Source organism: Candida dubliniensis, chromosome 6 (genome assembly GCF_000026945.1).
Source record: "Candida dubliniensis CD36 chromosome 6, complete sequence".
NCBI lineage: Eukaryota > Fungi > Ascomycota > Pichiomycetes > Serinales > Debaryomycetaceae > Candida > Candida dubliniensis.
In genome coordinates, this window is record NC_012865.1 from 266,298 (window position 1) to 291,024 (window position 24,727).

At 29.4% G+C, this 24,727-nt stretch overlaps 8 protein-coding genes across 8 annotated transcripts; 5 read left to right on the forward strand and 3 right to left on the reverse strand. All coding sequences in view use genetic code 12, as the record gives it.

The window, feature by feature from the left end:
* Positions 1–442: 442 nt before the first annotated feature.
* Positions 443–11,818, forward strand: CD36_61420 (subunit of SAGA complex, putative; the record flags this gene model as incomplete). The annotated part of the gene is made up of 1 exon (XM_002420873.1): positions 443–11,818. One exon carries the CDS (start codon positions 443–445, stop codon positions 11,816–11,818), a length of 11,376 nt encoding a protein of 3,791 aa, XP_002420918.1.
* A 115-nt stretch (positions 11,819–11,933) lies between these two features.
* CD36_61450 (conserved hypothetical protein) lies at positions 11,934–12,696 on the reverse strand (the record flags this gene model as incomplete). Its single annotated transcript, XM_002420874.1, has 2 exons — positions 11,934–12,350; positions 12,454–12,696. The coding sequence occupies 2 exons, from the start codon at positions 12,694–12,696 to the stop codon at positions 11,934–11,936; spliced, it is 660 nt and encodes a 219-aa protein (XP_002420919.1).
* Positions 12,697–13,227: 531 nt separating this feature from the next.
* CD36_61455 (uncharacterized protein YHR100C orthologue, putative) lies at positions 13,228–13,937 on the reverse strand (the record flags this gene model as incomplete). Its single annotated transcript, XM_002420875.1, has 2 exons — positions 13,228–13,629; positions 13,722–13,937. The coding sequence occupies 2 exons, from the start codon at positions 13,935–13,937 to the stop codon at positions 13,228–13,230; spliced, it is 618 nt and encodes a 205-aa protein (XP_002420920.1).
* Positions 13,938–14,214: 277 nt separating this feature from the next.
* Positions 14,215–16,356, forward strand: CD36_61460 (RING finger-containing protein, putative; the record flags this gene model as incomplete). Its single annotated transcript, XM_002420876.1, has 1 exon — positions 14,215–16,356. One exon carries the CDS (start codon positions 14,215–14,217, stop codon positions 16,354–16,356), a length of 2,142 nt encoding a protein of 713 aa, XP_002420921.1.
* A 2,197-nt stretch (positions 16,357–18,553) lies between these two features.
* CD36_61470 (conserved hypothetical protein) lies at positions 18,554–18,892 on the forward strand (the record flags this gene model as incomplete). Its single annotated transcript, XM_002420877.1, has 1 exon — positions 18,554–18,892. One exon carries the CDS (start codon positions 18,554–18,556, stop codon positions 18,890–18,892), a length of 339 nt encoding a protein of 112 aa, XP_002420922.1.
* A 1,366-nt stretch (positions 18,893–20,258) lies between these two features.
* On the forward strand, positions 20,259–21,752 carry CD36_61480 (component of glycosylphosphatidylinositol-mannosyltransferase, putative; the record flags this gene model as incomplete). Its single annotated transcript, XM_002420878.1, has 1 exon — positions 20,259–21,752. One exon carries the CDS (start codon positions 20,259–20,261, stop codon positions 21,750–21,752), a length of 1,494 nt encoding a protein of 497 aa, XP_002420923.1.
* A 5-nt stretch (positions 21,753–21,757) lies between these two features.
* Positions 21,758–22,390, reverse strand: CD36_61490 (nuclear import protein, putative; the record flags this gene model as incomplete). Its single annotated transcript, XM_002420879.1, has 1 exon — positions 21,758–22,390. One exon carries the CDS (start codon positions 22,388–22,390, stop codon positions 21,758–21,760), a length of 633 nt encoding a protein of 210 aa, XP_002420924.1.
* Positions 22,391–22,754: 364 nt separating this feature from the next.
* On the forward strand, positions 22,755–23,939 carry CD36_61500 (alpha-1,6-mannosyltransferase, putative; the record flags this gene model as incomplete). Its single annotated transcript, XM_002420880.1, has 1 exon — positions 22,755–23,939. One exon carries the CDS (start codon positions 22,755–22,757, stop codon positions 23,937–23,939), a length of 1,185 nt encoding a protein of 394 aa, XP_002420925.1.
* Positions 23,940–24,727: the final 788 nt, after the last annotated feature.

The following is a 24,727-nucleotide window of genomic DNA, read 5'->3' on the forward strand; positions in this document are numbered from 1 at the left end:
TAACAACAGAGAAAAACAAAAACACCGTTGAATAGGTTCCTGTTCAATAATTTTATAATTCACTATATATATATATATATGACTACCCTATAATGCTATGTCTTGCAAATGTCTACAGTTTGGTTCAACCAATGAATTTGGATAATTCAGTTGTTGTTAGATTGGCAAAACGCGATATTTTCTTCGCAACAGACAAAAAAACAAATTGTACACAAAAAAACACAAGGTCACATGATATTCACGTGAAATCCAAAATTTTGTTGAAATTGAATTTCCTCAAATTTGAAATTTTTTGAAATTTTTTATATTTTTCTTCTTACAGTTTAAAAGATTTGTTTTCATTTCACAACCAAAAACTAATTCTTTTCCTACTTTTCTTACAACAACAATTTCAATCATTTCTTAGAAGAGTGAATTGAGAAATAAACCTTCTTTTATTATTATGCCCTACACAGAACAGCTTGACGCATTCGTTACGCGACTCAATGAAAGTGGCAGTGACTATACCAAGAAGCATTCAATTCTATCAGAATTATTAGACACTATAGAATCATTCAATGGGGCCACAGAATATGAATATTTTTTAAAGAATTTGGTCCCCATTTTTATTAAAGATTTAGAACAAGTTCCTATATCATTCATAAGTAGTTCTCCACAACACAAGTTGAGAAATTCCATATTGGAAATTATTCATAGATCGATTTTGAATGATACTTTCCAACCATTCTCTGAACTGATATTGGATGCGTTAGTAAAGACTTTGGTTGAAGAAAATGAAGATAATGGGGTTTTATGTATGAAAATCATTACTAGTTTACATAAAGCTTACAAGAATAAGTTGAACGAAAAAGTACAGCCATTTGTTGATATCATTGGTTCTATTTACGATAATATGGATAAAACTGTACATGATGTGTTTGGTGACGATGATAATAATACAGCAGAAACTTCGACTGATGCCAAAGAAGATTCTCCTGCAGCAACCACAACAACTACAGGATTCAATGAAGAAACACCAACGAAAAAGTTGAATAAAGCTATGTTTTCATTTAAAACTTTAGCTGAATGTCCTATCACCATGGTATCATTGTACCAATCATATAAACAATTAGTTGCAACATCATTGCCCAAATTTTTACCTAAAATAATTCATATTTTGGAATTGCAGGTTGAAAAACAGAAACAATTTAGAGAAGAATCAGAAAATAAAATTGTTACATCGATTTCACCTGAAATCAAAAACAGACAATCATTTAGTGATTTTATATTAGGTCAAGTCAAAGCAGCTTCATTTTTGGCTTATGTTTTCATTAGAGGTTACGCCAGTCAACACTTGAAACCAGAAGAAAGTAAATGTGTACCTGATGTCATTTTAAGATTATTACAGGATTGCCCTGCTGAACTTTCCATTGCTAGAAAAGAATTATTACATGCAACAAGACATATTCTTTCAACACCTTTCCGTACACAATTTATTCCAAAATTGGAATTATTGTTTAATGAAAAAATACTTATAGGTGATGGATTAACTTCATATGAGACATTAAGACCATTGGCATATTCTACGGTAGCTGACTTTATTCATAATGTTAGAAACGAATTAACTCCAGCACAAATATGGTCAACAGTAAATATTTATTGTGATTTATTAAAAGATGATTCATTGGCTTTAACTGTGCAAATAATGAGTGCTAAATTGTTACTTAATTTAGTGGAAAAAATTATGAAATTACCAAATAAATTGGAAGGTAGACAATTATTCCTTATTATAATCGACTCGTATGCTAAAAGATTTGCTAGTTTGAACCGCAAGTATAATTATATCATTACAAAGCATAATGAATTTGAGAATAAAAAGGCTTCCAAAGAAAGAAAGGCTAAGAAGGCAATTGAAAGATATTCTTCTAAAATAGAACCAGAAGTAGAAGAACAGAAATCCGACAATGCCAATGAAGATATGATGGACATTGATAAACCCAATCAAGACAACAAAGAAGAAGAAGTTTCAGAAAAACCCGAACCTCCTCTTGATATGTTCAATATTGATACTCATTCACCAATTGCTGCTATCCCTGTTTCAAACAATACTGATGTTTTAAAAGATGCAAGATATTTATTTAGAACTTTAATGACGTTTTTGAAATCGGTTATTTTTGGATTGAAGAATTGTAATCCTCCTGTCCCACCACAACCAACACCATCTGATCCTAATAAACCAGGACAACAAGTGAATTATGATAAATGGAATGATTCAGCCAAATTGATTGCCTTTGAAGAAGTCAATATATTAAGAGCTTTATTCAGAGGTGGTATTAGTTGTCTTCGGTTTTTTTCCATTACCAAATCAAAACCACCAATTACTAACAAGACAATTGATTTTTCCACTGGTGGACCAAACTTACCAATAACATCATCTAAAGAAGAAAAAGATTTGATGGAGATTTTTGCCACTATTTTTATTCATATTGACCCAGCTTCATTTAATGAAATTGTTAGTTCTGAATTACCATTTATGTTTGAATCAATGTTAGAAAATGCTGCATTATTACATTTACCACAATTTTTCCTAGCTAGTGAAGTCACTTCGGCCAATTTCTCGGGGATTTTAATTTCATTCTTGAGAGAAAACTTGGAACAATTAGGTGAAGCTGATTTGATCAAATCTAATATATTGACGAGACTTTTCAAGCTTTGTTTTATGTCGGTTAATATATTCCCCACTACTAATGAAGGAGTATTATTGCCTCACTTAAACCATTTGATATTGGAATCATTAAGGTTGGGAACAAAGGCAGAAGAACCAATTGTATACTCTTACTTGGTGAGAATCCTTTTCCGAAGTATTAGTGGAGGAAGATTTGAAAATTTGTATAAAGAAATCATGCCAATTTTACCCGTATTGTTGGAAAATTTGAATAAAATGATTGCGAATGCCAGAAGACCATATGAAAGAGATATATATGTCGAGTTGTGTTTGACCGTTCCAGTTAGATTATCAGTTTTGGTTCCCCATTTGAATTATTTAACTAGACCATTAGTGTATGCATTGAATGGATCTCAAGAATTGGTTAGTCAAGGTTTGCGTACGTTTGAATTATGTGTGGATAATCTCACGGCAGAGTATTTTGATCCAATGATTGAACCAGTTATTGACGAGATTATGGCAGCTTTATGGAAACATTTAGAACCGGTGCCTTATCATCACCAACATTCTCATACTGCTATAAGAATTTTGGGTAAATTAGGAGGTAGAAATCATCGGAATTTTAAACCTTGTAACAAGTTAGTCACTCAACTGGATTTAGATCAAGAAGTAAAAGCTTTATTTGAAATTCATGGCCTAAAGGATTCAGTTCCAGTTTCTATCACCCCTGGAGTTGAATCGGCGGTAAAACTTCTTGAAGATCCAAGATTGAAAATCCATTATAAAATAAGTGCTTTCAAATACTTGGCAAACATTTTGAAATTATTAATAAATACAACTCCCATACCAGATAATTTTCCTCAATATATTAGTGAAAGTATTGAATTTTTAAAGCAAGAGAAAATTAAAGACATCCATATTGAATTATCACCTTCAGAAATTAAGGATAGTGAAAAATTGGATCGTCAACAACAATTATTTTCCAAATTGCTTGAAATCTTGTTTTTTTCGGTATCTATCCCTGATTTGAAAGAAGAGGCTAGTGAGTTGATTGATGGGATTACTACCCATTTCACTTTTCTCCGGTTAACAACTTCTGTTATTGAAAAAGTCAAAAAGGAAAGACAATTTTCAATTAATGAAAATGAAGGTAAAGCTTATATAAACGAGAATGTGTTTTTCAATGCTTTAAATTATGCCTTGAGCTTTTGGGATAAAAATGTTAGACAGAAGGGGATTGATTGTATCAAGAAGATATACGATACCACAGTTGTAATATTTGGTTCTGAAGAAAATGCCTTGTATTCACCAGTATTTCGGTCAATGTTTTATAAGTTTACTCATTGCTGTTACAATGAATATTATCATGCCAAACTTGGAGGTGTATTGGGATTAAAAACAATGTTTCAAGATTTAAAGATCCCACCTAGTTGGTTCAGTAAGAGACAATTTGAATTAGTACGTTCAATATTTTTTATCTTAAGAGATACTCCTGAAACAGCTCCATTTGAAGTGAGAGAATCAGCAAAAACATTAGTGTTGGATCTTTTGAAAGCATGTAATACAGATGTGACAAAGGAAACCGTAACCGAGAAATCTTTTCAAACACTTGTGGGTGCATTTGTTTATGACTTGGCCAGTCCAACACCAATGGTCAGAGAAGTTGCTCAAAATTGCTTGAAGGTTCTTTCTGAAACTACTGGTGTGGGAATCGCCACGATGATTGATCCCTGTAAACATTTGTTGTTAGCACCTATATTTGGCAAACCATTACGTGCATTACCCTTCCCCATGCAAATTGGGAATATAGACGCCATTACCTTTTGCTTGAAATTACCCGATACATTCTTGACATTTAACGAAGAATTGAATAGATTGCTTTTAGAGGCACTTGCATTGGTTGATGCCGAAGATGAATCATTAGCCAATGTTCACCGTTTAAGTGAATATCGTACTTCGAAACAACTTATTGAGTTGCGGGTTGTTTGTATCAAGTTATTGTCGTTAGCATTAACAAAGCCAGATTTCTCATTAGGGTCGTTGGCAGAAGCAAGAATTAGAATTTTGGGGGTATTCTTCAAGGCATTATGTAATAAATCAACGGAAATAATTAATGCTGCTCATCATGGATTAGCAGCCAGCCTACAAGAGAATGCCAAATTACCAAAAGAGTTGTTGCAAAATGGTCTTCGTCCTATGTTAATGAATTTGTCAGATCATAAGAAACTTACAGTTTCTGGTCTTGAAGCATTGGCTAGATTATTAGAATTGTTGATTTCATATTTTAGAGTTGAAATCGGGAGAAAACTTTTGGACCATTTAATGGCTTGGGCTCAAATCAATACATTGAGACAAATTGCTGGTCAAGATTTAACCAACAATCATACTGTACAAATTGTTATGGCAATTTTGAATATATTCCATTTATTGCCAGCAAAAGCTTACACATTTATGGAAGAAATCATTAATACTTTACAGTATTTGGAAGGACATTTAGATCGTCACAAAGATTCTCCATTCAGACAACCAGTATCGAAATTTTTGAATAGATTTGCAGAAAACTGTATTGGATATTTGATTGCCAATTTTAAGAACCGTAAATTGGGTAATATGTTGGCAGCAATCACCGGTATGGATGGTTGTGAAAATTTGAGAAAGATTTCTCGTGAGAAATTGACCGTATTCATTGATGATGTAAAGAATGAATCAGATAAAGAAATCAAAATTATTAAATTTGCAAACTTGGTTGACTTGATCGATGCCATTAGCAAGCATGAACATAGTTGGTTTGATGAACAGAAACCTTTGTTGTTATTGCTTTCACAAACAGTTGAAGAAATATCCTATACTCGTACGACAGCGGAATTCTCATCCGTTCACTTCCAGAGTGATCAAGCTATTGAGAAACTTCATGAATTGATTGTCGGATTTTTGAAAAGAAACCCTAAAGAAGTTGATCTTATGTTTGCTGTTGTTAATCGTGATTGCAAATTGAAACTTCAAGTTCCAGCAGTTATTGAAGATTACCTTTTTAATAACATAGTTTCGTCAAGTGAAATTGATATAAGAGAAGAATATTTAAAGAAAACTATTGATTTTGCCAATGATGATATTTCTAATTTGAAAGCAAAGATTTTCTTTTTGAAAAAAGTTTTTAATCCAATATTTATATATGAGTCAGTAATGAGAGGCTCGGTGGACTCATTCTTCACCAGTACGAAACCTGAATGGCTTGAAAAATTGGATGAGAATATTTGGAAATCAACAACAGATATAATTACGAATCATACTTCAGGTTCAATGGACAGTTATCGATACGCGCTTCTTGAAGTGACTGCATTGTTACTTAAATTAGCATCAAAATACATTGGTGATTTACGGAAAGATATTATCAAGTTCAGTTGGAATTATATAAAATTGGAAGACAATATCACTAAACAAGTTGCTTATGTGACAACTTCCTATTTTATTTCGGTGTATGATACACCAGCAAAATTGACAACACAAGTTTTTGTTGCTCTTTTGAGAACTCATCAAACTGATTCGAGATATTTGGTGAAACAAGCTCTAGACATTTTGGCTCCTGTTATGTCAGAAAGAATGAATGATGCTGATTCATCTGATAATTGGTTGAAATGGCCACGTAGAATATTATCAGAAGATGGATTTAATGTTACCCAAGTGTTGAACGTATATCAATTTATTGTTCAACATCCCGATTTGTTTTTCGTTGCCAGAGAGCATTTTGTTTCCAATATAATCACTGCAATGGGTAAATTAACAATCCTTGCCAATCCTGCTATTGAAAATCAAGTATTGGCAATCGAATTGGCTGAGTTGATTTTATATTGGGAACGTAAAGCAAAAGGTTCCAAAGAAGAAGTACAGACAATCCAAGAGGATGAAAATATTGAAGATGACAAAGAAGAAACTATCCCTAAAGAAGAAGAAGAAGAAGAAGTCAAACCTGAAAGTGATTTTACTACTTCTCCAAATTATTCTATTCCATTTGGTCAAAGAGAAGCATGCGTCACTTTTTTGATTAGATATGTTTGTATTAGTCCTCAGAGAGCGTCTGAAAGTGAGTTGGGTCAGAAAGCATTAGGAATTTTGTATGACTTGTTGAGTCCTGAACACTGGTCAGAAGTTTCTGTGAAGCTTACATTCTTTGAAAAATTTTTATTAGCCCAAGATATTAATTCGAGTAATTTATTAGGTTATTGTTTGAATGCATTAGAAGTTTTGGGGGTGGTTTTGGAATGGAAAAAACCCGAATGGATTGTTTCAAATCTTTCCTATCTTCAAAAATTGCTTGAAAAGTGTATTAAGTCTGATAACCATGATATTCAAGAAGTTTTACAAAGAGTTCTATCCACTATTTTGAAGGCTATAACCGACCAAAAGACGACCGAGGAAGAAGACGAAGAGGAAGATGATGTGAAAGAGTTTTTTAATTTGCTTACCACTACTGTTACCGAGGATTTGGGAGACACATCTTCTGTCCCTGCAGGTGTCACCTTATTCTGGACATTGGCTCATTATAAACCATCGACTTTGGATAACTTATTACCAACAATTATGAAGACGTTTAGTAAACTTTGTAAGGATCACATTACTATGACGCATCAAGGTTCTCAAACGTCTACTTCAAAAGATAATGCAAGTTCAGAATTTGAAGCTAAGATGACGACAAGGTTACTCGAGAAAATTCTCAAGTTATGTGCATCGAGAATTTCCAATTTGGGTGATCAAAGACGTATATTTTTGTCGTTATTGGCACAGTTAATTGAAAGAAGTTTAGATAAAGACACTTTGGAAAAAATCATTAAAATTGTTAAAAATTGGGTGTTTTCGAGAACAGATCTTTTCCCTACAACGAAAGAAAAAGCGGCTATTTTATCGAAAATGATGGTATTTGAAATTCGAGGGGAGCCTACCTTGTCAAAAGAGTTTTATCAGATCATTGTTGATATTTTTGAAGATGATACCTTTAGCTGCACTGAACTTACTGTGAGAATGGAACAACCATTTATGGTAGGAACCAGATCTGTCGATGTATCTATTAGACGTAAGTTGATGTCCATATTGAACAACAGTTTAGAAAAAGATATCGCTAAAAGGTTGTATTACGTAATAAGAGAACAAAATTGGGAATATTTGGCAGATTACCCTTGGCTAAACCAAGCATTACAATTGCTTTTTGGAGCAATAGACTTTGATCAAGAAATAAGATTAGTTGATGAGGAAAATAAGTTGGCACCGGTAAAAGCGTTGTCGTTCCCTGAATCTGACAAGATGGAAGTTGATAATACCAGTAATAATAATGAGAAGTTGAATGAGTTATTGAAGAAACACTCAGAGTTTATGGCAGCTGCTGGAATCATAAAGGCAGGTGATATTTTGGAACCATTGATTGATATGTTTTATCAAAGTGGTGAGACCATCCATCGGACCTGGTCATCATTTTTCCCAATTGCATTTTCTTCTCTTCCACATTCAGAAACTTTGGATTTCACTCGATTTATGGTTATTTTGTTGTCTAAAGATTACCACACTCGTCAAGTTGATATGAGACCAAATGTTATCCAATCATTATTGGAAGGGGTTTCACGTTGTGAGGATCTTCAATTGCCTCCATTTGCCGTTGAATGTTTGGCATCCAACTTTGATGCTTGGTCACAAGGAATTCATATACTTGAGAATATTGATGAAAAATTGGTTAATGCCAATGTAGAAGTACGTGAAGTAACCGAGGATGCGTTGGCAAAATTATATGCAACTTTGAAAGAAGATGACATGTTTTATGGGTTATGGCGTAGAAGAGCCAAATATTCGGAGACAATAAGTGCATTATCATTTGAACAACTTGGTCTTTGGGACAGAGCACAACAATTATATGAAACTGCTCAAATCAAAGCTAGAAGTGGAGCATTACCATATGGCGAGTCAGAATACGCACTTTGGGAGGATCATTGGATTCTTTGTTCCGAAAAGTTGCAACATTGGGATATTCTTACAGATCTCGCTCGACATGAAGGCTTTTCAGATCTTCTTTTGGAATGTGGTTGGAGAGTTGCAGATTGGTATAATGATAGAGAGACTTTAGATCAAACTGTTAAAAATGTTATGGATGTGCCAACACCTAGACGTCAAGTGTTTGAGACATTTTTGTGTTTACAAGGATTTGGTCAAGAAAAGGAAACATTGCAGGATTTGTCACGTTTGTGTGATGAAGGTATTCAATTAGCATTGCGTAAATGGCATGGATTACCAGAAAGATTTGCCAATGCCCACATTCCGTTATTGCATACATTCCAACAATATGTTGAATTTATGGAAGCCAGTCAAGTATATGCCAGCTTGGTAACTACAAATGCTCAAAATTTGGATATGAAATCACAAGAATTGAAAAGAGTGTTACAGGTGTGGCGTGAACGTTTACCTAATGTTTGGGATGACATTAATATTTGGAATGATTTGGTTACCTGGCGTCAACATGCCTTCCAAGTTATCAATAAAGTGTATATGCCATTTATTCCTGTCTTGCAACAGAATAGCACAGGAAGTAATGCCAATTCCTATGCATACCGTGGATTCCATGAGATTGCTTGGGTCATCAATAGATTTGCCCATGTTGCTAGAAAGCACAACATGCCTGAAGTTTGTATTAAAGAATTGACGAGAATATATCAATTGCCAAATATTGAAATCCAAGAAGCATTTTTGAAATTGAAAGAACAAGTGAAATGTCACTATCAAAATAGTAATGAATTGAATACTGGTCTTGATGTTATTAGTAATACCAACTTGGTTTATTTTGCCACACAACAGAAAGCAGAATTTTTCACTTTGAAAGGTATGTTCTTGAACAAATTGAACCAAAAAGATGAAGCCAATAAAGCTTTTGCCACATCTGTTCAAATTGATCTTAATTTACCAAAGGCTTGGGCAGAATGGGGTATGTTTAATGATCGTCGTTTTAAGGAAAATCCAAACGATATGGTGTACGCTAATAATGCTATTAGTTGTTATTTACAAGCTGCTGGTCTTTATAAGAATGGGAAAACCAGAAAGTTATTAGCGAGAATCTTGTGGTTGATTAGTTTGGATGATGCTTCAGGGACATTGGCACAAGCTTTTGAGAATTTTAGAGGAGAGGTCCCTGTATGGTATTGGATTACTTTTATACCACAATTGTTGACATCATTGTCTCAGAAGGAAGCGAAATTGGCTAAACAGATTTTGATTAGAATTGCTAAGAACTATCCACAAGCATTACATTTCCACCTTCGAACGGCAAGAGAGGAATTTGCTGCTCAACAGCGACATATTGCTGACCTTGCCCGTCAACAAGCTGCTCAGTCTGCTGCACAAGCTACACAAGCAGCTGCAGCTGCAGCAGCTAGTTCTTCTTCTTCACCTAATGAATCAAACGGCAATAATGGCACTAACCAACAATCAAAATTGAATGGATCACTGCCAGGAAATGGAGCAAGGACTCAACAATCACCAGTCTCACAACCACAGCAACCACAAATCAACATTCCAAATTCAATTCGTCAACCATTGGAACATATTGATGAGATTATGGCTATTTTGAAAACTGCTTATCCATTGATGGCGCTTTCTTTGGAATCATTAGTGGACCAGATCAACCAACGATTCAAGTGTACTGCAGATGAAGATGCATATAGATTATGTGTTGCATTACTTAATGATGGTATTCAGTATTTAAATAAATTAGGAAATCCAAAAGAAGATGCTAAATTGCCAACTATAACGGAAGCCAATATAACTAGATTTGCTGAAACGGTTCTTCCAAAACAGATTAGAGCAGAATTTGAAAAAGATTTGGTGATTTCTAAACCAAACTTGGAAACTTATATTTCAAAATTGAGAAATTGGAGAGATAGATTGGAAGATAAATTAGATAGACGATTTTCACAAGTGAATTTGGAGAATTTATGTCCACATTTAAGTGAATTCCATCATCAGAAATTCGAAGAAATTGAAGTACCAGGACAGTATTTATTGAATAAAGATAGTAATGCTCATTTTGTTAAAATTGAAAGATTTCTTTCCACGATTGATTTAGCTCGAGGTTCTAGTGCATGTTATAAAAGATTAAGAATTCGTGGACACGATGGTAGTTTGCATACTTTTGCCGTCCAATTTCCAGCGGCTCGTAATTGTCGTCGTGAAGAATCGGTATTTCAACTTTTCAGAATATTCAATGATAGCATTTCGAGAAAAGTTGAGACACGTCGTCGTAATATCCAATTCACTTTACCAATTGCCGTTCCATTATCTCCACATATTCGTATTGTCAATGATGATACTAGAGATGTCTCATTACAAAAAGTTTATGAAGATTTTTGTAAAAAGAATGGCAAGAGTCGTGATGAACCATTTATTTATACTGTGGAGAAGTTAAGAGCTGCATATGACCAAAGATTACCAAAACCTGATATTGCTAGTGTTAAAGTTGAAATTTTGAGTGCTATTCAATCATTATTGGTTCCATCTACGGTTTTGAAAAATCAATTTATCAATTTGTATTCAAATTTTGAAGATTTCTGGTTATTCCGTAAGCAATTTACTTCGCAATATGCATCATTTATTTTTACCACATACATGATGTGTATAAATGCTAGACAACCGCAAAAGATTCATGTCAATAAAGGTTCAGGAGCGGTTTGGACTTCTGATATGTTACCGTACAGAATATCACCAAGAAATCCTAATGAAAATACCCAGATTAAACAATCACCTATATTTGTTAATACTGAACAAGTTCCATTTAGATTGACTCCGAATATTCAAAAATTGATTGGAGAAACTGGGTTAGAAGGGATTTTATCGGTTTATGTTTTATGTATTGCTCGAGCATTGTTAGAACCAGAATCTGATTTGGAACAATATTTGACTTTATTTGTAAGAGATGAAGTTATGTCTTGGTGTTTACAAAATGATAAAACTGCGTTATCTAATGAGAAACAATTGAGTGATATTGTTCGATTAAATGTTGAAAGTATTATTAGAAGAGTCATGACAATGGGTCATATATCATCAGCAAATGGCGTGGCCAATCAACATGTTTTAGAATTGATTTCACAAGCTGTTAATCCACGTAATTTAGCTTCAGCTGATTCTTTATGGATGGCATATTTTTAAAATGTCTCTTCAAAAAACTGTATATTATTTTTTTTTTTAAAAAATTGTGTTCATATATTATTATATTATTATTATTATTATTATTATTATTAATGTTTCACTTTATTGTTGAATTTTAAACAGAGTAATATCTATCTAATCTATAACGATAATCATCTATTGATTCAGTACCAATACGAATTTTTTTATTCCGTTTAAGTACTCTTCTATCAACTTTATTACCAATATATTCTAATGCCTTTTCACAAATTATCATTAAAATAAAAACACAAATTGTTGATAATAATGAAAACACCATGGAAATAATTTGGAAAAAAATAATATATTTATCAACTCTTGTTTTAGTTATTACTTTCCCTCGTTCACGTTCAATTTCATACATAGGACCAATTTGAATACTTTGAATAACAGCAATTATATTTAATATTAATGAAATAAATTCCAATATAAATGAACTGAATAAACATCTTAAAGAAAGTATTGTTGGTATAGTACCTGAACATAATGGTAAAACCAGAGCATTAATAACAAACTATCGTATCGTACCATTATTGGTTAGTATCTAATAAGAAGAACAGAACCCACTTTTTTTTTTTTTTTTATTTTTTTCACTTCACTTCACTTCATTTACATACCATAATTAAGGTATAAGCTGTTGAAATAATACAAATTGGAGGACGATTTTCAATATCATCTAATGGAACACAAATATAAATAAGAATATATTGGATTAATAAAAATGTTAAATAAGTTCGGAAAATGTTTTTGAATATAGCAAGATTATAAATACTATAAAGATTTTCAATTATTGTATTATTACCAACATTAATTCTTTGACCATCAGGTAGAGGAGGATCAAATAAAACGTTATGAACCATAAGTTATATTATATTCATTTAACAAAAAAAAAAAAAAAAACAACAACAACAACAACAACTAAAGTTGTTTGATTGATTGATTGATTGATTGATTGATTGATTGATTGATTGATTGATTGATTGATTGATTGATTGATTTCTTGAAGATGAAACAGAAAATAGGAAACCAAAAGAAAAATCCAAATGATTAAATGTGAAAAATTTGTCTTGGTTGGAAGTATTATTCAAGTTTGTCATTAATCAACTTGTTAAAGTTTGTTGCAAAATAAAAATATATTAGGCAACAACCAAACAAAACACACACACACACACACACACACACACACACACATACTCATACTCATACTCATACTCAAAACACAATCAATAAACATTTACCATTGATCTAGAACCATTATGAGTTGATTCTGCATAACAAACAAACAAACAAACAAAGTAAAAAAAATAAAAGAATAAAAACATGCAACAACAATAACGACAACACCAATAATGTGGAAACCATTGAAGGATTTATTGGGTGATGATACAAGTTTAATTAGGAGTTGGTGGGTAATATGGATTATCAGGACGATTAACAACTAATCTATTATACAAATCTCTTTCTAATTTAGGTAAAATTTTCAAACTTAATTCTACTCCTTGACTTATCCAACAACCCCAAGATCCCATCATATTAGCCATAACCATATCAGTGAATAATCTATCACCAATAACTATAATTTCATTTGGTTTAATGTTTAATTTAGCAAAATATTGAATTATTTCATTTAAACAACCTGGTTTTTTAATTGAATGACGAAGAACATTTATCCCTGTGTTTGATTCTAATGTTTTCGCTTGGATATGATTTATATCATCATCAGTTCCAGCAGAGTTACTAACTATTAATAAATGATCTTTGGAATATATTTCTTTTAATCTTTTCCATGTTTGCTATAGATTGGCGAAGGCGTGTAAGGCCGGCCAGCAGAAGTTAGTAATTGGAAATTCTAAAGTAAGTGGGAAAAGTTGATTATTAAACGTACTTCATATTCTGGCCAGACTTTGTCATCATGATCTTTTGCAAAACAATTGTCTTTGTCTAATACTATTCCTTTAATGGTTACGTTTGGTGCTGTTGGTATTGTAAATGGTAATACAAGTTGATCAAATGATTTCACAGTAATGTGAGGTAGACATAAACTTGGATTATAAAGCAACCTTGAAACATTTAATGTTGCACTTAGATTTAGATTAAACATGATTAATTTGAAGTTCCTCTTTGATACACTCTTAGTTTATAGAGACTTTCAATATTCAAAAAAACAAAACAAAAAAAAAAAAGAAAAGAAAGATTAATCTTCTTGTTAGTGCCAGTACACTTCTAGATCTTTCTTTGTTTACGACTGAAAAGGTTGAAAACGAAAAAAAAAAAAAAAAAAAAAATTTTCTTTCTTTCTTTCTTTCTTTCAAAATTCTATTATTTCTTTTTCAATAACGTAAAACCTTCTCTTGATCAATTAAATTGCAATATAAACTATGTCAATACCTCAAGATTTGAAAAATACAACAAGTACCACCACCACCACTACCACCACCACTACCAAACGTTCAAGGGTTAGTAGAGGAGGAAGTAAACAAAATACAACGTCACGTCGAGGAGGAGAAAGAGGTAAAGGTTATAAGAAAAATATCAATCTTGATGAAAATTCTCAATCCAATCAACAAGTTGAAGAAATACCAGAAGATGAACAATGTATAATATGTGCTGAAAGGATTAAATATGCTGCATTAACACCATGTAATCATACCACATGTCATAAATGTACATTTCGACAACGTAGTTTATATGAAAAAACCACTTGTTTAATATGTCGAAGTGAAAATGATAAAATTATTATTACTGAATTAATAAATAAAAATTATGATGAAATTTTTGATAATGATATAATTGGATTTAATGAAAAATATAAAATTAAATTTACTAAAGATTATATTGAAAAAGATACATTATCTTTATTAAAAAATACTTGTTCTATTTGTCAAGAAACTTTTTCAGAATTTAAATTATTAATTGATCATGGTAAAGAAATTCATGGGAAATATTATTGTTTAATTTGTTGTAAATTTAAAAAAGTTTTCAAACCAGAATTACCTTTATATACTTATAAACAATTACAAAGACATCAAATTGATGGAGATGGAGATGGAAATGGAAATGAAACAGGATTTACTGGACATCCAGAATGTAAACATTGTCATGGGAAAAGATTTTATTCTGAAGATGAATTAAATGTTCATATTAGAGATCGTCATGAACGTTGTTATATATGTGATCAAAATAATCCTAAAACTGCTGATTATTATAAAAATTATGATACATTATATATTCATTTTACAAAAGTTCATTATGTTTGTACTGTTGCTAGTTGTATTGAAAAAAGATTTGTGGTATTTAGAGATGATTTAGATTTAACAGCTCATATGTTGAAAGAACATGGTGGAATCACTAGGAATGGCAATACTAATAATAATAATCGAGTAATTATTGGTTCAAATTCTCATCATTTTTCTCAATTATCAACTTTTAATGAAGGAAATTCTCGTCGTAATCGTGATCGTAATCGTGATCGTGATCATGGTTCGGCAATTGGATGGATGGGTGAAGATGATGAAATATTACAACAATCACCTGAAATTAAAAAGAAAAGATTTGAAGAACGAGCTAAACATTATTTGAATTATAATCAAATTAAAATTAAAGAATTCCATTCTTTAAATAATAATTTCAAAAATAAAAATATTAATGCTAATGAATTATTATTAATTTATAAACGTGATTTATTTATTCATCAAACTCAAGAAGAATTGAATATTTTAATAAAAGAATTTCTGGAATTTTTCCCCAATAATTCAGAATTATATAAAGATTTAATTTCTATTATCAAAGATAATAATAATAATAATAATAATAATAATATATTTGAATTTGATTCTAATACTCCACATTATGAACAATTTCCAATTTTAGGAGGAATGAAAGCTAATAGTAATATTATGAATTCAAATTGGGTGAATACTCGTAATGGTTCATCATCACCATCATCATCATCATCAACTACTACTACTATTAATGAGAAATTTCCTGCTTTATCTAAACCAACTAAAAAAAATTATGTCAATCCTAATAATCAACCAATTAAATATACTACAGTTTTAAAACCACAACCGAATAAGAAAAAGACTGTTTTAAATATATCTCAATCATCAAATGATTATATACCAAATTATCTCAACAATATCAATAAAGCTTCTTCGTTTTCATCATCATCAATGCCAATATTAGGCAATAGCAATAGCAATAGCATTAATAGTGGTGGAGGTGGATCTAGTAATAGTTCTTCTCTTGTATCATCAAGAAATAATTCTAGTACAACATTAGATGATAAAAAATTTCCTACATTACAAAAGAAACAAACTAAAAAAATTATAATACCAAGAGTTAATCAAATTAAAGTTATTGATCCTAATACATGGGGGAAACAACAATTTCAATCTATTAAAAAATCAACAAATATTAATAATGAAGTTGATAATGGTAATGGGATTGAAATAATTGATAAAAGAAAACAAAAAATGAAAAGGAAACAAGATAAATTGTTATTTAGTAATGCAATTTAAATATATATATATACATATAAAAGTGTAATCCCTTGCATTAGATTGGAATCAGTGTATTGATAGATAAATAGAATAGATAGATAGAATAGAATAGAATAGGCATCAATGAATGTGACTCTACACAAAGAAAAAGAAAAAAAAAACAAAAAACCAGGTTTTTCCCTCTTCTTATTCTCTAATATCTTCGTTCTTGGCTTCTTTCTTCCCTGTCCCCCAGATTTTTGATAATTATATCGAAAAATTAGTTGTTCTATAGAGGGGGGCGAAGGGGGGTATATTGACTGGTAAATATGTCACTTGTGCTTTTTGATTAATGGTTTATTTTATTTCATTTCATTTGTACTGTTATCTGTCATTATTATTATTATTATTGCCATTATTATTATTACTATCATGAGTAGTATTGTTATTGTTATTTTACTTAGTGGTTGTTTGATTGATTTCCCATTGCAAAAAGAATCAACTTGACATCATGCAATAAAAAAAAAAAAAAAAAAAAACACTAATGACAGGATTATCTTTTTTGTATTTGTTTATTGCCGAGGATATGCGGCAAATACCGGTGTTGTCGGCTATAACTGGATATTCTTTTACACAAAACCCGAAAAAATTTTTTTTTTTTTTTGTTTTTTTTTTTGTTAAGTTAGAAGAAATTGATGATGGTTGGTTGGGTTTTTCTGGTTATAAATTCGTCTATTTTGGAATTAAAACAATAGGATATATATACTCGAGTGAGTAGTTTTTATTGAAATAACAATACAAAGGGAAAGAAAGAACATTGGACTTGTTATTTAAGAGAACTTCCCAACAAAATAAATAAAAAAAAATAAAAAAAAAGAAGAAGAAGTAAGCATAATAATAATAATAATAAACCAATCAATTGTTAATTTCAAGAGACCTAAACCTAAAAGTAAAAGACAAATTGAAGTTCCGGAATTAAAGGAAATGAAACAACAACAACAACAACAAAAAAGTGAAGACTTGTGTTAAGTTTAGTAAAGAAACGCAAAATTTACTCTCTTCGTCCTGTAAAGAATTCTTTCTAGGTTCTTCCTTTATTCGAAAAGCATTCCCTTTTTTTTTGGGGGGGGTGGTTTATATCCGAAAACTATTAACAAAAGATCCGAAATTTTATTCCGTTAATTATCAAAATGTTTTCCCCTTGTAAAAATTTTTCTTCTTCTATATCTTATAGGATTAATACCATTACCAAACAGTTGATATATATATATAGGTATATATATATATATATCTGTCTTAGAACAAGATGATGATAAGTGTATATATATATATATATATATATAAATTATCCATGTCTATTTGGTAGCTCAACAATAAATAAAATTTATTATTCTCCCGTAATGTTTAACCAGGAAAACACGGCTACTTCGGCCCAATAGTGGTGGTTAGTTTTTTTTTACAAATACCTCGAAAAAAAAAAAAAAATATATTCCCTCAAAATGGAAACAATATACAAGAAACTTCTCGTGAATTAATTATTGCCTTTAATGTATGAGATTACAATAATAATGAAAGACAGAAAGAAGAAGAAAGAAAGAACAAACAAGCAAACAAAGAAATTTTGTGTAATCAAAATATTATGTGGTGGATGATCACAAATGTATTAGTAATTACTGCACTACCTCTTAAGTTATTGTTTTTACACCCAAACATCCATACTAGCCACTCTTAAACCCATCCCACTTTCCTTCTTCATCCTCATCATTATCTTCTTCTACTTCATCATCATCATCATCATCAGATATATATATCTTCTTTATATTGCTGCATTGTTATAAATATACCCATAATTATATATATATAAGGATTAATATATCTTCCTCTTTTTTTTTAAAAAAAGTCAATTACAGTTTATCATATTATTCATATATATTCCTGGTATCCTTTCATTCATTCATTCATCATTTATTTCATTTCATTTCGTCATACATATACATATACATATACCAATCATTTGATTTTACTTCATTACTATTAAATCAATATTCATATTATTAGTCCTATAATCCAAAAAAAGGTTTTGCACTAAATTCATTTATATCCCCCATCCCTATATCTACACATATCTACACATATCCACATATACACTTTGTCTTGGTAAATAAATTTATAACAACCACATTTTCATTATTCATTATTCATTATCCAAAAAAAAAAAGAAAAAGAATCAATTATAATGAACATTAAAATAACAAAATTCATCAATAAATTGAAAAAAGGTTATAATCTTTTTTATTATTCAAGTCCATTACCAGTATTATCTAATGGTGAATCATTAATTTTCCATTTAATTAATTTAATAATTCTATTTATAAGTATATATTATACTATATTTTATATACCAAAATTATTAATTCATTCAATGGAAAAAATTGTTTATTATTTAACGGGTCAACATATTTATATTTTTGGTTTATTACAAACTGGTTTAAAATTAGTTAATCATGCTACTCATAATAATAATGTCACCACTTTTTCTTCTTCTATTGGTTCCTTAACTAATAATCATTTTTAAAATTATGTTTTATAATGTGGGTTTTTTTTTTGTTTTTTATTATTGTTTTAATATATACATATACATATATATATATATATACATAATGTTTAATATGATTTCAGATAACGATCTATTTGTTAGAACTATTGACCCCTACACACACACACACACACACACACTAAGAAAGGAAGAAAGAAAGAGATTAAAGTTGTTGTTTTAATGAACAGATTAGTTTTAACTTTGTCCTCAAACTCTTCTACTCAGGGAGGAAGGGAAAGGGTCGAGAAAGGACAGGATATATTATATATTATATCCTTTCTCATAATAAAATCAGATATCCTCCTCCAGACCATATCAACATAATTACTAATTCATTACAATTTCTTCATATTAAGAGTTTTTAAGGGGGGGGGAAGGGGGGGGGTATGAGATCTACTAAATCTTATTATTAAACCATGATTTAAACTTTTTTTTTTTTTGTTTTGAACATGTACTCTATTTAGTTGTTTGCTATCTTACATTATTAATTTGTTGTAATTATAAGCAATATTGAATGGAATAGGAAGGAAGATGGGAAGATGGGATGGGATGGGATGGGATGGGAAGGAGGATGGAGCGGCTTGTCTTTTCCTTTCCTGCAAAACCCGCAGGATATTTTATTTCCATTTTGTGTGTGCAATAATTTTTTTTTTTTTTTATTTCTTGTCAATATTTCTAATTTCTATTTCCGTCAATTGGTAGTTTTTGTTATTGTTGTTCTTGTTGTTGTTGTTGTTTCCTAGAATAAGGAGGTAATTGGTAGATTAATTTTATTTATAAATGGTTGTATATATATATATATATCATATATTGATACTTTCAATATGACTGCTAAAAAAGAAAAAAAAAAAACAACAACAACAACAAGAAGAACTGTTAATTGTTTAGTTTGTTCTTTGATATGTCAATATATATATATATATATCTTTGTACAATTAAAAAAAGATAGTTTAAACTATCTCCTATTTTAATATTGTTCCAAGAGAATTCCTTATTGATTCATACGGAAATAATTAATTGTAAACCGTTTGGTTAACTTTTCCAATTATAATCGGAATATGAATGTGTGAATGTGTGAATGTGTGCCTAACGGAAATTGAAAAAAAAAAAAACAACAACAAAATGTCAATCACACGACCTTTCTCTTTCTCTTTTTCTTGCTTTGCTTTGCTTTGCTTTGCTTTGCTTTCTATGTGTAAGTGCGTGGGTGTGGATTGAACTATTAACTGAGTTTATAGTATATTATTGATTCCTCTTTCTATTATTAAATCTATATCAATAATAATTGAAATTGAAATTGAAATTGAAAACAAAAGGGTGCAAATAAAGAGACAACCTTATTATTATGAGACAAAGAACTACTATTTATAATCCTTATTCTAGTCATGATGGAATTATAATTAATCTTAATCGAACAAATTTCCAATTATCAAGTATACCTAATTATCCATTCATAATTGAGAATAAATATACTATTAAACAATCACAAGAATCATACGAAAATAAATTATATCTGACAATTAAACAATTAAGAATTCAAACAAAATTTATTAATAAATCTGGTTCACCAATTTTTTCATTTAATTATCAATCAGGACTTAATATTTATGTTGTACCTTATTTTAATGTTGATAAATTGAAATTTTGGAAACAAGTTGAACAATTAATTGAAAAATTATTAAATATTAAGATTGATCAAAAAAATTGGATTCAAAATGGTAATTCTTTTTATTATTATGATATTCAACCAATTGAATTAAAAGAAATCAATTTTAATTTAAATTCATATTCAAATTCAAATTCAAATTTAAATTTAAATTCAAATTCAAATTATGATTATATATATGATGAAGATAAAATTATTATTCGAGAATTATTAACTGATATTGAAAAAATAGAATTTAATCTTGATAATCTGGGGATTTATAAAGAAATTGGATTATTTTTAATTGATAAAAAAATCACTACTACTAATGATGATTTAAATTTAAGTGGTCTTAGAGTGATTTTTGATGGAAGTAATAATACTGAGGGAAATGATAATAATGATAATAATAAAGAAGAACAAGAAGTAGTACAAGAATCAATACATAAGACAATGTTTCATATAAAACCAAGACATAGAATTTTAAGTTCAAGTGAATCCAATTCTAAAATTATTTCACAAGGTTTACATCATATTTTGAATACTAAAATTAATATATCTTTACCAATTGATGATGATATTGATAACATTAAAGAATGTAAATTTTATTATTATTTGAATTTAAATAAATCATTAATATTTGATCAATTTCAAGATATTCCTATTGGATCTAAATTAATTATTAATAATGGTAATAAAAATTTAGAATTACCAGAATATAAAATAAATCAATGGGGTAATGAACTTTTATTTGAATTTAATAATAGTATTCTTTATAATGATAATTTAGAAATAAATTTAACAATTCATTCAAGATATCAATTACCAAAAAATGGAAATAATAATGATTATCAATTTTCAAAAATATTTAATTCATTACCAAAATTATTTATTGGTTGTAATATTAATAAAGAAAGTAATTTATTAGATAAATCTCCTTTTGATACTAAACGAGATATTAAAATTGGTGATAATTATGAAATTTATTTCACTGAAAATACTGTTTTTTATCATTTACAACAAGATATTAATACAAATACCAATAAATTATTAGAGATTAATATTCCTCATGGTAAAACTACATTTGATAGAATTAATAATATCACTACATTTGGTTTATTAATTGGTATATTAATGATTTTATATGGTATTTTAACCAAAATTTTTACCATTAAAAAATTGAAACGAGATTAATTAAGTTATGCAAATAAATTCCAATTTTTAATTGTAAAACTTAAAGCAATTTCTTTAAATAATTTATAACTTTCTTTGACAATTTTATCAACTTTTGTAGATCCAAATTTTTCAAAACTGACCTCCTCTTCTTCATCTGCATTACCTTCTCCATCACCATCTCCATTATCATCACCATTATCATGATCAAGATCATCTTTTAATGGAATTATATATTGTAATAAAACATCAGTATCAACATTTTCTAATCGAATTAAACATATTAAAGTAATTATTTGTTTTGGAGATTCTAAATTATTAGAATTTATTTTTTTATTATTATAATGAGGTATAAATTTAACAAAACTAAAATATCGTATTATTCCATCTTGATTGATTTTTTCTTCAATAGGATGATTATAAACATTAGGTGGGACAATATCTTGTAAATGTAAATTAATAGCTTCTTGATAATCAATACAATCAACTCTTTCTAATAAATCAATTATAAATGATTGATCAAATGATTCTGAGTTGGAAGTTAATTGATTAATAAATACTTCTTGAGTATCAGGAACTTGTCTGATTTGAGAAATATCAATAAATGAATCGGGTAATTTAGTGATTGTTATTGCTCCTCCATATAATTCTGTAGTCATGATTGATAATTAAATGAAGTTATATAACTAACAAAAAGAAAGAAGAAGAAGAAGAAGAAGAAGGAGAAGAAGAAGAAGATTGATGGTGTTATAAAGATGAAGGATGATGAAATTTTACACGACTTGAGAATTGAAGAATTGAAGAATTTCAGGTACACGTCCAACAACAACAACAACAACACATACACACGCACAGAGAGAAAGAGGCAGAAGAAAGGAAGAAAGGAAAAAAAAAATCTTGTTCTTTTCATGATCCCACTTGATAATATATATATATATTAAATCCTTTTATTATTACTACTACTACCATATTTCAAATCTTCTCCCCTCCCCCCCGACCACCTTCTTTTCAGTTAAGCAAAAGATGTCAAAATATACAACTACATCATCAAGGAGGTCAGGTTTCCGAAGACATATTCCTCTTATATTAACTTTTACTATACTTGGATTACTTTTAACTTTTTTCGGATTTTCATCATTTAAAGGAGCTAAAGATATTCAAGAAGTTATATCTAATTTACCTAATGATAAAATATTAGGATTATCTAATATTTTAACTACAGAAAATAGTAAAAATCAAGGAGAATTATTAATTAAAATTGAAAAATTACATAATAAATATTATAAAGATCAAGAAGAAAGATTGAAAAAAATTGAAAAACAAAATAATGAAATTTTACAAGAAATTCATTTATTAAAATCTCCTCCTTCTTATGCTAGTATTCGAGATAAATTAACTTTTGTTTATCCTTATGATGCTGAAGTTAGATTTCCTGCTTATATATGGCAAACTTGGAAACATGGATTAAATGATGAAAAATTTGATGAAAAATATCGTGAAGGTGAAAGACAATGGGCTTATAAAAATCCAGGATTTGTTCATGAATTATTTAATGATGATACTGCTCATACAATGGTGAAATATTTATATCGACAAATTCCTGAAGTTATTAATGCTTTTGAATCATTACCAGAAGTTATTTTAAAAATGGATTTTTTCCGGTATTTAATTTTATTTGCTAAAGGTGGAGTTTATGCTGATATTGATACTTATCCTATTCAACCAATTCCTAATTGGATTCCAGAAAATGTTAGTCCTTTAGATATTGGATTGATTGTTGGGATTGAAAATGATTCAAATTCACCAAATTGGAGATCAGAATCAGTTCGAAGATTACAATTAGGTCAATTTGTTATGCAATCAAAACCTGGTCATCCTATATTAAGAGAAATTATTGCTCAAATTGTTTTATATACAAAGAAATTAGAAGTACCAGAATTAAATGGTAATCCAAATGCTAAAGCTATATCAATTATGAAATGGACTGGTTCAGGTAGATTTACTGATGTTGTTTTCCAATATTTAAATGATTATATTTTATCATCAATTTATGAATCAATAAATTGGCAACATTTACATAATTTACAAGTTCCAAAATTATTAGGTGATATTTTAGTATTACCTAAAATGTCATTTTCTGCTGAAGATGAAAAAAATCCTTTATCATTTGTTAAACATTATGGTGATAAAATATATAAACAAGTGTAACAACTATTGAATGTTGTTACATAAATAGAAAGTTTGATAGTTTAGAGAAAATAAAAAAAAAAAAAAAAAAAAGAAAAACAATCAATGCACCATATATATTTATCTCAATAGCTAGTCTCATATTATTACAATATTGCATGGGTTTACGGACCTCCCCCCCCCCCTCCTCCTCCCTTACAGTTAATTATAGGGCATTAAAGATTGGTGTAGCTTGTGAGATTATTATTGTATGTTTTCTGTTTTCTGTTTTCAGTTTTCTGCTTTCTTCTTGTCTTGTAACATATTCTTATCCAATCAAAATTCATAAATTGATAATCAAAGAACTTATAAAAATAAAATCAAATAATATAATATAATATACCCATTCTAAATTGTTTGAAATGTGGAATCTTTCAAATATGAATGAATGAATGAATGGATGTGTTGTTATATATATTGTGCATTATCATAGAATGTAAACAATAAAAGATCTACACATACAAACATTTTTTTTTCATTTTTAGTCTTTCTAATTACGTAATCCTCGGCTTAAATATTTTAGTATTTACCAATGATGATATAACTAACTTTCAATACTTTTGTAAATAATTATTGTTGTATAATAATAAGAGTAATATAGAAATAGCAAATTGTAAATTGTAAAAGAGCAATATGGTACAGTATTCTCATTAAAACTATATATACGTACAATGTCACAAATTTTAAATTTATTTAAAACAACATTTATTCAGGCATAATGTATTTAACATCACTATGAGAAGGAAAAGACAGGAAAGGGAGGGAGGGGG